This window comes from Labrus mixtus, chromosome 18 (assembly GCF_963584025.1).
Source record: "Labrus mixtus chromosome 18, fLabMix1.1, whole genome shotgun sequence".
NCBI lineage: Eukaryota > Metazoa > Chordata > Actinopteri > Labriformes > Labridae > Labrus > Labrus mixtus.
The window spans coordinates 17,660,963-17,678,152 of record NC_083629.1 but is presented as its reverse complement, the minus strand read 5'-3'; the positions used below and the strand labels follow the sequence as shown (position 1 = coordinate 17,678,152).

The window sequence follows — 17,190 nt, the reverse complement described above, 5'->3', positions numbered from 1 at the left end:
GCAATGATTAAAAGTTAAGGAACCGAGTAGGGAATACAATTTAGAAGTTGTATTGAAATTAGTGCATTTAAATTCAGACTGTAATCCAAATGACATTTAAAGCAGTTTAAAATTCGCCTTTGATTAAAAAGTTAATCTACCTCCATGAGTAGGCCTAGTTGTAATGAGACATTTATATCACACATTAACAAAAGTAACCAACCTGTCGACTGATCAAAGTGCGTGTCCATGTTTATATTTCAGAGTTTGGTTTCTTGTTTTTTTTTTCAGCTCGAAATTGCAGACGGTGACATAACGACAAAAGGAGAGGAGGAATCCTGAAAATCAGCAGACAGTTCAACAGTTCCTCGACAGGCTGTTCAGCGACAATACACCACAGTCTTCAGGCAGCGCTGTCCTCAGAGTGAGTATTTCCTCATGACGTTCAGCCACACATGACAGATCTTACAGAAAGTGCAACTTCACTTGCTGCCTTCAAAATAAAAGCTGCTTCCGTTCGCTGAAGCTGTGCTTTCCTGCCCGATCGTTATGGCAAAATTCATGACACACTTTAAAACGTACATTACTTTGAATCGTTCCTCAGCTTTTCTGTGAAATATATAAGCTCTACTTTATGTATACTCAACATGTTTGTCAAACAACAGCGTTACCATAACCTATCTTTATAGAGGTATTTCTTGTTTTCATTTAACAGAAACACTTGACCAAATACATTTTGTTTTTTACAGTTGCTGTTTGTATAATCAGCATTTTTTACACCAACTTAAATATAAAATATATGATGCATGTTTTTAAGTTTTGTCTTATTGAGCTTTTTTGTTTTTTTCCTTTAGCTGTGTATCAACATCTGGTCATCCTTTAAATATTCCAAAAACATTCAAATAGAAATAACAATAAAATAATAAATTGCCCCACTAACTTTTTTTTGCACACATCATGTTATATACAGTTCTCTCTTGATCCTTTGCAGGATTTGACCCTGACTGTGGTTCTATGAGAAACTACTTTCTTCAGTGGAAGCTCATGTTGCCCCTTTAAAAAGGAGAAGAATATGCAGAACACAGCTTTTAACAACTACAGCCCGCTCTAGTCCTACCTTTCTCTCATCCTTAATTATTGTTAGAATAGTTTCTATTCTTTTGCAGAACTACAGAACTTTGGTTGGTCCCTTCACAACCTTTAAAGAAAAAAGAAAGGAAACAGACTGAAGGAAAACAGATGTGATGTTTTATCAGAAAGAGAGCGAGTAAAAAACTTGAAATAAGACATAACATCAAAAACAGTTGGAACAATCTTTTTATTACATATTAATTGCACTCCCGCCAGCCTATAGGTCCAATATAAACCTATGGTCATAACACATTTGTTTCCTTTGTAAAATAAGAGAGAAAAAGAAAAATCAAGCAACCATCTATTGATTAAGCAGTATTAATGATAGCTGACACACAGATTTGCTGGGGTCTTTTAACTGCATTAAATGAAAGTCCTTAAATATAAATCTCAGCGCTTCATTTCCTGTAGTCTCTCAAAATACGTTTTGATATACTTTTCATTTCCATATTATTTTCTTTATACATTAGCACCAAATCTGAAATGACCTCATTCATTCTATCATTTTATGATTTTTCTGTTTTCAATACCTTTGCAAGTTTATTTTTCTCTTTCTATTTTTTTTGTAACATCAAAAAACTCTTGGTACAATGTTAAAGCAAAGGTGAAGTACAAAACTACTGAAATTAGCAACACATAAGCACATTTTTCTAAGCATATAGTAATGTTAATGTATTTTCTAAAAACACAGTGCAAGCAGCTTTGTATTTTGTTTTGCAAGTTCAACATCAGTTCTATGTAGGTAGCATTATTGCACACAAGCTCTATCTATCTAAAGCAGCACTGACTTCCAACAAGGCAAACTACTGATGTAGCAGCATCATAAACACCCAAAGATAACAACACAGAGCCAACTGAGTTTGAGATTCACTGAATGGATCTTAGTGTCAATGCTAAATTTTCGAGCACTTTCTATCAACTTCCCCACATACTTAATTTTAGCCAGATGTATTTGGCTATTCGGTTCTGTTTGGCACACATACATTTGCTGTTAATAATTACTGACCGTTGTAGAAGGGAGTTTGGGGACTAAAAGACAAATGTAAATTCACATCATCACTAAGTCTGACTGAATTATGTTTTGCAGTACTGTGGCCAAACTTATATGATATACAATGATCATTGCACCACTTCATAGAAGTGTCATGAATAGAAAATATACATACTATGATAAACTGTACCGAACCGTTAACATCACAGTTACAGAATCAATATATTCTTCTATTGCATGTTCAGTCACTTGAACACAAAGTACGGGGCATTTGCAAATCATAACAGACTAAAAATGTAATGGCTGCCTAACAAATGTTGTACAATTAATGTTGAACAATAAAGATTCAAAAAAGGTATTGAGAAATATTGGTATGGATACCACAACCTTTTTATTTTTGTTTTAAATAACGTATAATTGAATCAAATTGTGCAGTGTTGTATCAGAGATGGCATGGCTTCTTGAAAGCCACCATATCTCACAATGGAGGTTTCCTTACATATCAAATACTGTAATGTAATGTACTTATTTTAAATATACTTAATGAGCCATCATTTCAAGAAAGGGGAGATGTCTTTGGCACCAAATGTGGTATTGACTTTCCGACATGTTTTTTAACTCTATTCCAACATTTACTTTGTCTAACTCTTGTTCAGGCTGACTTTTTTTTTTTGACCTCACTAAATAACATTTGAACACTACTTAAAATGAGCTTAAATACATTCATTATACTGTATTAACTTGAAATGATGGACTGGTAAGCCTCAAAGACCACTGTCCAAGACCACTGTCCAAGACCCCCTTCGTCTTCAACACACTGATTGTAAATGATCAGCAAATGGTCTGCATTGGCAAGACCATCTTGTACATTATTCTCTTTAAAAAAAGAACCACCAGGACACTGACATTGCCCCATCTATCGCCTGACACACTGGGGTATAATACCACTGTGGACCCTCATGGTCAAGACCATTGTGGTTTCCATTTTATATGTCTGCAAGAACACAAAATGACCTTTTCACTTCAGCCTTTGAGTCACATTGGCCAGGGCAACAGCAAACGCCTGCACTGCAGAGAACGGATATTGGAAATCCAAGATATAGGCATTCCCATCTATTCGCCCAAACTGCATCACCTAAAAGAGACCAAAAAAAGACGACATTTCAGACAGAATGTACCAACTAACGTGAACATATTTTGAGTGTCTGAGAATTGCCAGACTATATAGTTTTTATTACACTGCTGTTATTCTTTTGTTTTTAATGAAAAATGCACACTGCACTCTCCAAGAGCCCAAGATGAGATTGTCTTTTCTGACTGTTAGTACCAAATTAAAATATATTTAGAATAAATGTAAAATAGGAGAACCACACCAAATCTCAAAAAGGTGAAACTAATGGATATTAGGCATTTTTACTTCAAACATTTGAATAAAATAGTTGTTTTATTAATTTCAAGTATTCAAGTGCTTTTTTTTCAGATTACCTGTCTACCATCCAGCTCAATTTGAAAATTCTTTGCTGACTCCTGTGTCACTCGTCCTCCAAAATCCAGCTGGTAGACCTGTGTGGCTTCGTTCCACAGTGGTTGTTTGTTGGCCATCACATAGACAAACCCTTGGCTTCCCAAACTGCGGTCCTCTCTTTCATTTGCCTTGCGGCACTTGATCTCCTCCAGCTCACTTGCCATGCGCATACTACGCTTGTTCTTCCAGCTCTTCTTACTACTCTGGTTCTGGTTCATGAGCTCGTCACCACTAATAAACAACTCTGGTTCACTCTCTGAGCTATCTTGGAACTCATTTGTGGTCCTGTTCATCTTCTTGGTTTTATTGAGCTGCTCTCTCTGGCCCTTTGGCTTCTTCTTCTCTCTGCTGCCAAGCCTCGGGCTGGAAATGAGAGTGTTGAAGTCAGAGAGCGCCCGGCCTTCCTTTCTGGATTTGCCCTCGGAGACATTGGACATGTTGGCCTCCTCGGCTCGGCTGTCGAGTCTTTTGCGGCTCTTCTTGTTGAAGCGCTCTGACTCCTGCTGCACGGGGCTTTCGTTCAGGGAAGATGGTTCTGGAAAGTTGTTGGCGGACTCTGCTTGATCCTCTGTGGCAATTTTGGACGGTGGTAGCTCAGTAGGTGGGGGAGGAGGGGGGAGAGGGGGTGGTGGTGGTGGTGCAGTAGGAGGTGGAGGGGAGATAATCGGCTTCTCTAGAATCTGATGGGTTTTCGTGGGGAGGGGGGGTGCTGGGGGGTCTTGCATGGGAGGCGGGCAGGGGTAGGGGTTCCAGGGATGAAGGTTGACAGGGTGCAGCTGGAGTCCAGCACATGAGCTGGCTCCTGGATACATCGGAGGGAGAGGACAACAGGCCAGGTTAGCCAGATTTGAAGGATATCCTGGTGGCAGAACCAAGTTTGAATCCTGTTGGCCAAAAGGGCCCGAACCAACTACTTCATTGGGATTGCATTGGGGTGGCGGATTCTGTAAGGTCTGGAGTGGAGGACCACTATGGGCTACACCCGGAGGGAATGGCGAGAGGGATATCTGGTACCCTGACGGGAAAGTAAGGGTACTCGTGCTCGGACTGGTTTGAGGTTTAGTGGTGAGGACAAACGGCAGCCGGCTCATGTCTAAGTGCTGAGTTTGGCTGATGATGAGTGGAGGAGCTTTATGAGGTCCTGGTGGAGGGCCTAACATTGTTTGCTCTGGGGTGAGCCAGAACTCCTCAGCTGTGGAGGGATCCCACTGGTAAGGCGGAGGCCGTTTGAGTGTCAGATTGACATCACCGAGAGTAAGTTGGCGTACAGATTTCTCAAGGTGACACTGCTGATTTAAGGTCTCGTCTTCAGTAAAGGCAGAGTTAACATACACTGTTCGGTCTCTGCTGTTATCAACAGCACCCAGCAGACTGTAAGAGGACTGAGAGGCCAGGGGTGAAGTGCCTTTGGAGTGCACAATGATGGTACTGTGATGTGCTCCTTTCCCTGGTGGGAAGTCTTGCCTCACCACTGTGCCACCTGCGATGCCACTGCTTGTAGTTCCACCTCCACTAACACTGACACTGGTGCTGCTGCTGTTACTGCTGCACTGTGTGCACGTGTACAAAGCAGTTGGCAACCTCTGCTGGTAGCTGAGTGCTAGTGCGCTATTTATTTTCGCCTTGGTGGGAAGGGTTCTTGAGCTTTCCATCATCTGTGGCACTTTAAGCCCTACGTCCCTGCGGTCACGGCGCATAGTAGCATGAATCAGACTGCTGTCGATTCTCTGGGGAGGAGGAAGCGTGGCAGTTACTTGATTGGCTGGATCTGGGTAAGGAGGCGGGTCTCCGCTCGGTATGGAGTATCGGGGGACAGAGAGACGACTCAGTGTTGCTGAGCTGTAAGGAAGCTGAATCTTTTTCGTCTCAGAGGATGTGACTTTCAGGGTGGCAGAGCCGTGGACAGCGTACGCATTCTGGTTGCGAACGAGGCGCCTTCGAGGCCGACAAACTTCTTCCACATTGCCACTGCTGTCAAAGGTTGTGATCCTTTCATACCCCAGAGGTGTAGGGTACTGCAGAGTGACAGGGTGAAGCAAAAATTCATCCTTCTTCAGGCAGGGGTCTGGTGCCAGGACGCTTGGGCTGTCACAGTTTGTGACAAGAGTTTGAGGCGCAGTGACGACTGTGGCTGCTGCGGCAGACACCACGGTGCCCGGGTATGGAGGAGGAGGATTAACCTTCCTCATCTGCATCTCAATAGATATATCAGGGTCAGTGAAGGGGGGTAAAGTCCTTGGCAGACTTGGCTTAAGAGTGTGTACATGCTCTGCTCTGCTCAGCCCAGACTCAGAGGTCGGAGGAAGAATCTGAGGCAGAATATGAATCTGTTGTAAAGAAATGGTTGGATACCCGGTTGGAGGTGGTGGCAACGACATCTGCATCTTCAGTTGCTGCTGCATTTGTTGGTGCTGCCTCTGCATCTGTTGGTGTTGCTGCTGGATCTGCTGGTGCTGCTGCTGAAGCTGCTGCTGCTGTTGCCTCATCTCCAGGATCTGCTGCCGGATTTGCTGCTGCTGCTGTTGCATCTGCTGCTGCTGCTGCTGCATCTGTTCGTGCTGCAGCTGCATCTGTTGCTGCTGCTGTTGGATTTGCTGTTGGTGATGAAGTTGTTGCGGCGTCACTGGCTGTCCATTTGTTTGCATTTGTTGGTGTTGCTGAACCTGGAGTTGTTGGTGCTGTTGCTGCTGCTGTTGAAGCAGCACCTGCTGGTGGTGCAGTTGCTGGAGCTGTTGATGTTGCTGCTGTAGCTGTTGCTGCTGAGTTTGGGCCTGGTGAAGGTGCTGCTGCTGCTGCTGCTGTTGATGATGATGCATTTTTTGCTGCTGCTGCTGCAGCTGCATTTGCTGGGACTGCTTGGGCGGTGGTTGGCGGGGCGGCTGTGAGTGAGACCGCTGCGAGTGAGGCTGCGGGGGAAGATGGTGTGGAGGAGGTGGAGGAGGAAGAGTACCAGGAAGAAGAGGACCCATCTCCAGCCCGTTGAAGATCACCTGACCGGGATTTGAGTATCTAGCTGGCACGGGATATGGTGACGCAACTGCATCCTGCCCGTGATCAGTAACAGGAACTGAAGCTGCCGCCGCCGCTGCTGCAGCGGCTGCAGTGGCTGTAGGGTTTGTCAGGACATCAAGCTGAATATTCTGATTTGCCAGAAGAGACTGAACCAGGCCAATACTCTGAGTTGGAGACATAGCCTGAGCCGGGCTGTGGATGGGAGCAATGGGAATGTTGACTGTACAGGGGGGATTTTCTCCAGACACTCCAGATGGACCCATCACTTTATAAAAACACAGAGGAGAACTGTGTAAGAGTCCGGAGCGTTAAACATAATTGAATTACATCATTGTCTCAATATATTCACAAGCATCTGAACTAAAAAATATTCTTCTTTCATTTATTCATACCTGGTAAGTCATCCTCATCTTCACTGAACACATTGGGGTTGAAAACGGGCAGGCTCATAAAGTCATGAGAAATCTTCCTCACTTCTGGAAGGTAGATTGTCATCTGTCTCGGTTGCAGATGAAGCAAACTGGTCTTGTAAATAACTGAAAGAAAGAAGAATACCACGATGACTGTTACATTCATAAGACTGGTCAGTCTGAAATGTGTATACCCGGATTGTTTCGTTCTTTTTTTTTTTGTATGCATTTACCTGCACCTAGATTGGCAGGGAGAAAAGTTGCAAGTCCAACTATTTTGAATTTTGTCCCCCAGATGTTGGATGTGACTTGAGCTAGGTAGTTGTGCTTTGAATAGAAAGAAATAGGAGACAGGATTAAAAGGAAGTAATTAGAGTTATTTACTGAATAAGAAAACCCTTTTTCCTTTTTTTATTACAAAGTGTTTAAGGAGGTGTTCGCACATCCAACGATCTCATAAAGTAGGTGTACAGGACAACAAACTGTCACCTAACAAGAAAAAAAAAATCCTGCACACTACTCTTGCTATGCATCAGCAATTTAATAGAAAAAAAATCACATTGTTTCGGCCCATCTGAACAAACAAAACATCTGTCAAGTGTGTTGTCCTTTCTTGATTACAAACATGACAATAAAAGATAATAGGAATGCAAACAGTATTCCATTTTCATTTTCAGAGTTAGGCCTCGTTCTGAATGTGGCATTTCAGAAAAGCAGCAGGGCATATCTCTTTATTATTTAGGTCTAAGCATGATTTTTGAGTATGTTTACAGAACATTTGGAACATGCATGTCAATTGTGTTTTTACATCTCAGAAGGAGTATTGTCTATTTTGGAATAAGGGCTTATAACCTTTACAGATATTTAGTGTATTTGACCAAGAAAATGCATCTCTACTCATTGACGTGAGTAGAAATGACACGATATATCACGAAGCAATGCAAAGAACAATATATACAAAAAATATAACCTGGGTTTTGTTTGTTTTGGTATTTATATCTCAAAACTGATACTGCATTTTCAATTTTGAGCAGACTTTCTTGCTTATCATACCTCTGTGATCCCATCCATAGAAAACTCTCGACGTGTCAGACTGGGAGACCGAACTGGAGGCTTTTTCATTGGTAACCGTGGTGACCTCTGGCCTTCCTGATTGGTGCGTGACAGTTTGGGAGATTTTCTCAACTCCATGTTCATCCTTTAAAATAAAAAAATGTCAATGGTTTTATTATCTTCAGACTGGAAACTTTTTTATTTTTTGGTCAAGAACTTAATAAACAAGGTAAAACAAATGCTACAGAGCTATCTGCTCATGCTCTTTGGTTTTGGAATGTGAAGTGCGTTTAAAAAAAATGTATTTTTTATATAAAAAGATTCTGACATGTTGAAACTGGTTGACCTGTTTCCTCGGGATAACTTTGGTGACTTCTTCCCGACCCACTCATCGCTCAATTCAATGTCACTGGAGTCAGAGCAGTTACAGCTGTCAGTGTATGAAATCATGGGATTCACGCAGACCTCCTCTGTCAATATGAAACACAAAACAGAAAAGGTGAGCCCTCATACATACTAACAATTTTTTTATTTTTTTTTTTAAATGGGAAGACCACAAGCTAAATGCAACACCAGTACAGCCTGCGTGTGTTGCAGGCTATTCCTGTATAAAGCCTCAGACCATGTTACATCAGAGAATCACCATAGTCTGTCCTTGTTCTTACTGAAGGGGAATGGTGAGCACACTGCATGAATAAGTTATTATAACATTTCATATTATTTTAAACAGATGTGCCAGGCACCGATTTCATTTCAACACAACAGGGAATAAGACTCCTTTTGGGCAGGTCCACTTCTATTAGTGGTCTCTCAAGTCTACTACTGTAGTTTTTGATTTGTCCAATGGTGGAAGCATGGACATGCTACAGTACTCTTTTCAACAGCTCCATGCTGTATCAGTATTTAAAAAAGGTCAAAATACACCTCATCTCTTTTAGAAATCAATAATGGAAATGCTCTTAGTGGCTTTCTTGCCATTAGTGAAACTGACTATTCCATATTTCTGTTAAGTAGAAGACTACAGCTTGTAACTGATCGTCTTAGCCCAGAAAATCAGATAATGCAATCAGATGAAAACAGCTACCCTAGCTCTGTCTACAGTTCATTAAACAGTTTAATTAAAAATGTATTTTCCAAGTTGTATCCCTGTGTTTATAATTCAGTCATCTCTTGGCACCCCTCTGTTGTTGTTATTGCCAGGAATCAGTTCTGGTAATGTTGCATAACTCCCCATTGAACCACAATTTGTCATTTTTACAGATCTGTGTGAGTAAAGATTAATCAAACCAGATTAAGATGTTCCTATAACTTTAAGTTTAGTTAACCCACCTGTTTTGCTGTCTGTTTTGGGATCCATTATGACAAACTCAGGTCGGAGTTTACTGATGCGCCTTCCTTTGAGGATAGGCACCAGTCCTCCTAAATATTCAAGGTAGAGTGTGTAACAGGGTCCGCCTGCCTCAGGGCTGTCCTCTGCTCGCTTCATGGTGCAGTGGAGCCGCTCGTTCCCAGCTGTGGGATAGCTGACAAAGTCACGGATGTTGTTGGGGTCGGGGATGGGGGGCTAGAACAAAGAGAGGAAAAGGCTGTTGGATTGCTGGACACCCAAATGAAAACATGTCTCAGTCAGCACTTTTACATTTTAACAGTGCAAGCAAGTGTAAGAAAGTAAGAAGCTAGAGTTGTTTTTATACAAATATTATATCAGGAATGCCTCTAATACATCAGCCAATGCACCATTCAGTGCACTGGTCAGATTCTATAAATATCAACTAGTTTGTTCTTCTCCAAAACAGTACCCTCTACTGCTGTAGTAAATATCATGGCTACCACTAACATCTACTGTGTTTGAGCAATGAAGGAGAAATTATTTCAAGTAAGTTGTCATATGACAACAACAAGCACCAAATTAAAGAAAAAAGTGAACATAGTTATAGCTATGAGAAAAAAATAGCATTGTAGTTACTGCACAACAATTCATCAGGGTTCAATTTACCTTGATAGTTGGTATGAAGGCAGTTGTGACATAGGAGCAGAGCAGGGAGGGCATGTTCAGTTTCCCCACATCTTTCTCCTCACGCAGGGCGCTGGCGATGCCCTGCTGGCATAAAAGTTGGAGGCTGGCCACCCTGTGCTCCACGCGCACCACATACAGTGCTGGTCCACAAGCAAGGAACAGGCGAGAGTCTCTGTGACCCCAACAGATGGTGGTAATGGGTCTCTGAAAAACAAATCTTCACACTAGTATTCTTATAGTTCTCAGCCTTTCACATTCACCGGCTGTAAAACTTGAGTGCACTCTCTTGTAAAATAAAGACAGACTGCTTTCATAGACTTTTGAACTTTAAGAGACAATTCTGCATCTCACTGTATTGCCTCAAGCAATATCTACTAGACATACACTGAGGTTCATTATATTATAGCCATGTCTGTCATTATTATTTGACAGTGTACTTTCAGTAACTTGTTGAGATCTAATTATTATTATTGGCATGGTAGCAGTAAGTCTCTATTAGCTTTGGTTGAGTTGTTGTTTCTCTCTTTATCTCATTCCATCTCTTTTTCTAAAAGCCCAACACACTCACAGCAGAGGGCTGTTCAACACAAATCTGGTTCTGCTCAAGGTTTCTGCCTGTTAAAAAGAAGTGGCTCTTTTTTTAAAATGTCATGAGATAATATTTGTTATTAATTGGCGCTATTACAAATGATTGATTGAATCAAATTCCTTGTGTTGTTATTCATATAGTTCTAATTTCACATAAATCTATACATGTTTTGGAATTAAACTGTGGTGATAAAGGTCGTCACCCATCAGAGACAAACTCATCAATCTGAGGGACAACTCTTCACATCATTATTCCTTCAGTATAAAAAGTATATTTTAAGTAGAGATGACTCATGAAAACCAATTCTCTAACACTGACATTGTTAAAGCTGTTCCAATGCTGAGTAATACTGACGATAATGAACAATATCTGTAACCTCTATATTCTATAATCGTATTAATTTAAAACACGTTTTCATTTACAATTAATGCAACTTATTATTGAGGTTTGCAAGTCCAACACAGTCTGCAAATAGATGGCTGAACGTGAGTCTGGTTCTGCTCAAGGTTTCTGACTGTCAAAAGGAAGTTTTTTTTCCTTGCCACTGTTACATTGCTAAATGTTGAGAAGGGCTGAGCTCATGGTGTTTGATCTCTGTAAATTACAAAGAGTACGGTGCAGACCTCTTTTTGTTAAGGATCTTGAGAACGGCAAATTCAAAAGAATACTGATAGGGATTGATTGATAAGGTTTCCCAAAGGAAGACTGCTAGTTTGACCTCTCATTGCCTTGTGGTCCAACTTGGTGGACTTCAACAAGAGAAATTTATAGAACCAAAAAAAAAGAGACACTTGGAGCCGCTTTTTAACACAACAGGAAGTCAGTCATTTTGAACCTAATCCGAATATTTGAGGATACTTTTGGCAAATTTCAATGGACATACTGGAGCAGTCTTCTCCTAGGTGCTTCATCCCATCCACCTCAAACTTGGTCAACTTTTCAAAAAGACTTATAGGATGGTAAAGTTGTTCATATCTCGAGCTTTGATTAAAGGACATGGCTCTGGCAGCCATAGCAACCCCTACTCATAAGAGGGGGTAGTACCTCTATGATAAACACCATTCGTTTTACATGAAATTTGCACTATTTGATTTCAATTTAGGTACAGCAACTTAGTGTATGCTTGCTGCTTCATTGTGTCTGTTTTATTGAGGACACAAAGGTGACATTTAACTTCTTCTTACAGTGTCCTATACACATGAACACTGAGTTTTGTTACTTCCATGTTAAGTACTGCAAACCCAGCTGACAACCTCACAAGAACAAGGGTGCACATGCCCCATTTATGTTGCATGCACCTTTACTACATCTAGCATAGCAAAGCAGTCATTGTATCCCTCCGTTAATTCAGGACTAACCTGTGCCGGTGTTTCCAAAGTGTATATGTGTTCTCCTTGGACATTGTAGAACTTGACAAGGGCGTTCCTCATGATGGATGAACAAGCAGAGTCGGTGGGAAGCCCGTGTCTCTCCATGCCGGCCACAGCCAGGAGGTCTCCCTGAGAGCACCACTGGGCCTCAACATCTGCAGGGGGAAGGTACACCAAAAAACTTGAGACAAATCACCAGTATACATGCAAACGTCACTATGAAACATGTTGATTTATACCTTTTAGCCCTGAGCGGATTACAGCAGGAGAGAGGTCGTCATAGTTGTTCATTAAGCTGATATCTCCGGATAAGAAGGTGACCGTCAACAAAGGCTTGACTCTCCGCACTTCAAGGAACAAAGAAGAGTAAGTAAACCAGCTTCCCGCAGACAAAACAAGGTGGCAAGCTGTCATACCCGCAGTGATGTAACGTGTTTGTACCTAAGGGCAGAATATTGTCGTCTGAGTCCGTGTCGCTCTCGGTGCTGTCCTCCACCAGGAAATCAGGGCAGTTCCAGGACATGCTCACGATCCCATCGGACTCGTGTAACAGAACATGGGCGAGCATTCGTCCGTGACAGTCCATCACTATCACCTGACCATCTGCTGTACCAAACAGGACCTGAGGGAGCGTAAGACATTAAACTTAAATACATGAAAAATCTCTGGAGCATTCAATCCTTGGCAGTAGGAGTACTACAGTTAAAGCTATTATATAAGTAGTATGAACTTGTTTTCTAATATAGCATTTAAACAATCATTCTGGATGTCATTTTCTTGTGACAGATCCATTTTTATGTATCATGACAAGAGAAAAAAGGTACCTGTTGGTCATCAGGTGTCCAGATGCCACAGGTGATCTGACTCTCCAGGTTGATCTCGGAGGACCAGTGTCTTTGCCCGCTGACCGAGCCAACCAGCACAAATCCATCCCTGTAGGCGATGAGGGCCTGAGTGCCATCATGTGACCAAGTGAAGTCACTCACCTGAAGGAGAGAAATGTCCACCGTCAAGACATTTGTGTATGCAAGACACGTTGGGGTTGAGACAATATTGTACCGTATCGTGAGTTACCCTCCCCTACAAGACTCTGCCATCAAAATATTTTTCTGAGGTATTTTTCTGTCATCCAAAACATGAAACATTTTAGTATACACAGTATTTATACAGGGTTCTAAATTATTTGTGAACTGTGTCTTTGCGGTACCTGTGCTCCTCTGTCGTTCACCAACTCTACAGACCATCTTCCTTCATACTGGATCCACACAAAAATACCTCCCTCCATATCACAGGTGGCCAGCTTCTGAAATGGTTCATTCCAGCGCACCAAGACAACCTGAAAAAGCACAAACACAGTCTTTTTTTTTTTTTTTCAAACACAGGTGGCTTTCTGCTTATGTCATCTTTCATGATTAATTTACAGCAGAATGGAAACAATGCTAAAAAAAAAACATTTTAGGCTGAAAGTGGTTTCAAAGCTCATAGCAGCTGGAGCTAAAGTCTGCCTGCAGAGGACATAAAGCTACAACATTGATAGTTAAATCTGCTAACTGGATGAATTTAGGGAGCAAAACATTTACGAAGGATGCAAATTTAATGTATTATTACAGTGAATACATTTTTATTTGTCTACATATTTCTTAAAATTGTTTATTTTATTTAAACATATTTTAGTTCACCAGATTTATACTACAGACAACGGAACTCTAGTCTATATTTACTCTCATTTCCTTGTTCCAAAACTTTTTTTTTATGGTTACAATCTGTGCTGCCATTACAATTAAATGTCTCCATGGAGGTTATTTAAGTTTTATCTCAACTTATGCCAAATTAAAGACAGTAAACACTTGTGTTTAGAGGATGACTGGGAATTCAATAGAAACTAGAGACAAATGAAAACAAAGGAATATCCTAAAAGTTGAGTTTCCCTTTATGTGTTTTTGCCCTCTTTTAACACACATCTATAAGCTAAGTAGAATGAAGTTCATTTTCAGGCCATACCTCGCTGTTGTGTCCTCTCAGGTTGAAATTGATCCTCTGAGGTGTAGTTCTGTCCCTCCTGCAGTGACTTGATGTGAACGTCACGCCAACTACTCCTCTCCCGTTCCCTGTGGCGAGCCAGCCCTCTTCATAGTACCGTCTCCGGCACACCGGCTTGTCCTTTTCACTCTTGGGGACCCGGCCTTTCCATGAGAGGCAGAGGATGTTGGAGTCGCTGCAGAGGATGGGACCATGTTCCACGGCGGCCAACATCCCTACTGAGTGACCAGGCTGCTGGGTGAAGCAGAGAAAAGAGGCAAGTTCAAGCTGCGGTCTCCAACTTTATTGACCTTATCATGACGCCTAATTCAATGTAAGCTGTCAGTGTTTGTGTGTCTTTCATCCTCAGTTTAACTTTTAACTGTCACCTGGTGATTAAAGACATTTAATCACATAAATATTTGGTTACTTGACTTAGCTAGACATTCAGATATATCAACAACAGTGGGCTAAAAGGGTTATACAAACAAGTGAAGTTAAACATGCTGCTGAGCTACTAAATGGATCTTGTGTTGGGATATTGCGCCATAAATGAAGAAGTGACAATTTATGTAATGTCTATATTTTGCTACCTACAGGTTATAGGTTATCACACTACAAAAAAAAAACTACAAACAAATAAAAATACAAAGTAGGGGTTTGATCAGAAGTTAAATCATCATGTGATATCACTTTGTGCATAATGAGTGTGTTTGTTTTATTTGATGAAGTCTTCTAAGTACTATTTAGATATTTTCCAATTTAGGGGTTTATGGATTTAAGACGGAATGATTTGCTCATTTAACACAATTGAAACAGAGCTGTTACACTGACAAAGCCCAGCTCCTCAATGTGCCATTATTTCAACATACAACATAGTTTGAAGAAGATAATCTCACTTTCCATTTTTGATTCATTAAGATCAATGTATTGCTACACCTCTAGTCTATACCTATAATGGATGACATCTTGTTGAGCTTGTTCACAGGAATGAAAATATAGACTAAAAAAAGGGGGCTTGTGTGCTCTATGTTTAAAATATTCCATCCAGAGAAATGAGCAAACCCAGCCTACAGCAGTGAATCACTAAAGGTGTCCTTATGACAGTACAATCACGATGGCTGCTGCTCATAGTGCTCTATGTTGTTCGATTATTCACTGTTCATAGAGCAGCTCTAGGATTGTCTTAAGGGGAGATCATGAATAGTGAAGTCTATCTTTCGTTTCTACAGACGCACGATATCATTCATATCCTATCTTTGGGTAGATTTGACCCTATACAGACTGTTTGCTGCATTTAAAGGTCTTTTGAAATACTCTTATTTATCCACCTTCTGTCTACTGACACTGGAGTGACAATGTCTGTTTCAAAGTATGAAAAAGACACCTGGCACACTGTTACTCCAGGCCAATATGGGCCTGATATAGCCTTTCATATTGGTATAGGCGTGTATCCTAATATGAATTATTTTTAAAGAACCAACAATGCAGGAATGAAAAATGATTAGTAAGATTAAGAAATAGTTAGTTTAGAGGCGTGAAATCAGCCTTATGAGGACCTTGGAGGTCAAGTTTCATTCCAGCTCCAAGAAAATAACATACAGGAAATCTCTTAATTGTATTTACCCCTCAGTCTTGTGGCTATTAGTCTCAACATTCTATATCAGTCAGCGTATCTACTTCCACATCATTGTTTACAAACAGATTTACCATTTAATTTCCCCTTGACTACCTTTACAGTTGGCACTATTGCATGTTCCCCACCTTATTGTTATATCTCTTCACTACAAGTACGTTTCATTTACACCAACACAATAGTCAAACAAAAGACTACATATTTTTGGCTGCAAAATTGTATTACTCTCACATGCAACACATTTCACAAAACTGTGAAATGAATTGTTATCTTTAGATACTTTGGGATGTATTGTACAAAGACAAGTTCTGTGAATCTGAATAATAATAATTGGCTAAACATTCTGACTTTACACCGACTGCCCCACTTGGGTAGATTGCACAATATGTCATAATATAATAAAACATGCCAAGTAACCTAAAAAAAAAAAAATGTAAAGACATACCTCATAGTTCCTGGGCATGTTGAGTTAAAATTCCTCCATTAAAGGTGTCCATATTTCAATTCAGATGATGCACTGACGGGTAATGGCTGCTCTGCTCTTGATACTTGCAATAAAATTTATGGAGAGGTAAAATGCATCATACAGCCAGATGTTGTCCTGGACTCTAGGTTCATTCAAATCAAACAGCTCTGCACTTCAGAGTTAGCCATGAAACGATCTGAATCCTCTCTGGTGACAGTGTCCCACCCCATGTCCTCCTGGTGTGGCTCTGTTGAGTTGTGTAATGACCCTTTTGCAATAAAGATGAAAAGAGATGACAAAAAAGACAGCGTCAGGCTTCTTAAACATATAGGTTAGAAGATAGAGAGAGAGACAGGTAAAGCATTATCTGTCTTAAAATAGCCGCGTTTGTCATGCAGTGCATCAACCTTGAAATTCACAGTTTTTCTCAGTCTCTATGCAACAGCAACACTGCATTGGAGATCAGGGCACTCGCAGTCTCCATGGGTACTGATACTGTCCGTTCTTTTTATTTTACGTCAAACAGCAGAGCAGCCAGGCAACGATATGAACTCCTGCATGCCAAATTCCTCAGGAATAAACCAATTCTAATGCATATTATAAGAATAAAATACTAACATTTCTATCAAACCGCATTTTAAAACAGCAGGTTCGCTTTTTTTCCCCAAAAAAATCTGTATTAAAAGCATCCATTAAAGTCGAAGAATAAGACCGATCATCTCCTCTGTAAATGACTCCCACTAACTCTACATTACATCAATTAAATGTCTCATTCAAAGGCGCCTTGTAGCCCATATGACCGCATGCAGCAGTCTGTCTGAGACAATGCGAAAGAGACCAAAAGAGCTGTCTTTGAAAAATAAAGAGGTGCTATCACCAAAGAGGTTATTTGGACACACATTATGCAGTTTTGCGTACCTGGAGCCGCTGGAACAACGTCTTTTCCGGAGACAGTCGGCGCACTGTGCGGTCGTGTTGCCAGGCGCTTCTCT

General features: G+C 41.0%; 3 protein-coding genes across 6 annotated transcripts in view; 1 reads left to right on the top strand and 2 right to left on the bottom strand.

Annotated features, from left to right (window-relative positions):
- The window catches only part of slc18b1 (solute carrier family 18 member B1), a 10,373-nt gene extending 9,919 nt beyond the window's left edge, over positions 1 to 454 (bottom strand). Inside the window, exon 1 of the mRNA XM_061063590.1 lies at positions 203 to 454. Coding sequence (XP_060919573.1) covers positions 203 to 230 — 28 coding nt within the window. The 5' untranslated portion in view covers positions 231 to 454. The remainder of the gene's footprint in view (positions 1 to 202) is intronic.
- Positions 1 to 3,414, top strand: part of ahi1 (Abelson helper integration site 1) — a 26,188-nt gene extending 22,774 nt beyond the window's left edge. The window contains exon 27 of the transcript XR_009676499.1: positions 3,405 to 3,414. The gene's annotated coding sequence lies outside the window, so the exon portion shown is untranslated. The remainder of the gene's footprint in view (positions 1 to 3,404) is intronic.
- tulp4b (TUB like protein 4b) lies at positions 1,279 to 17,190 on the bottom strand. 4 transcript variants are annotated; one of them, XM_061063583.1, is made up of 16 exons: positions 17,117 to 17,190; positions 16,178 to 16,466; positions 14,079 to 14,351; positions 13,285 to 13,413; positions 12,902 to 13,063; positions 12,519 to 12,699; positions 12,317 to 12,424; positions 12,066 to 12,232; positions 10,098 to 10,322; positions 9,431 to 9,665; positions 8,430 to 8,571; positions 8,102 to 8,246; positions 7,282 to 7,375; positions 7,031 to 7,174; positions 3,587 to 6,903; positions 1,279 to 3,236 (listed from the first exon to the last, which is right to left on the bottom strand). In XM_061063583.1, exons 2-16 carry the CDS (start codon positions 16,193 to 16,195, stop codon positions 3,120 to 3,122), a joined length of 5,457 nt encoding a protein of 1,818 aa, XP_060919566.1. In that variant the 5' UTR covers positions 16,196 to 16,466; positions 17,117 to 17,190; the 3' UTR covers positions 1,279 to 3,119. The 4 variants fall into 4 exon arrangements, with proteins under 4 accessions (XP_060919566.1, XP_060919569.1, XP_060919567.1 ...); XM_061063586.1 differs by having other exon boundaries at positions 8,448 to 8,571; XM_061063584.1 differs by having other exon boundaries at positions 14,079 to 14,348.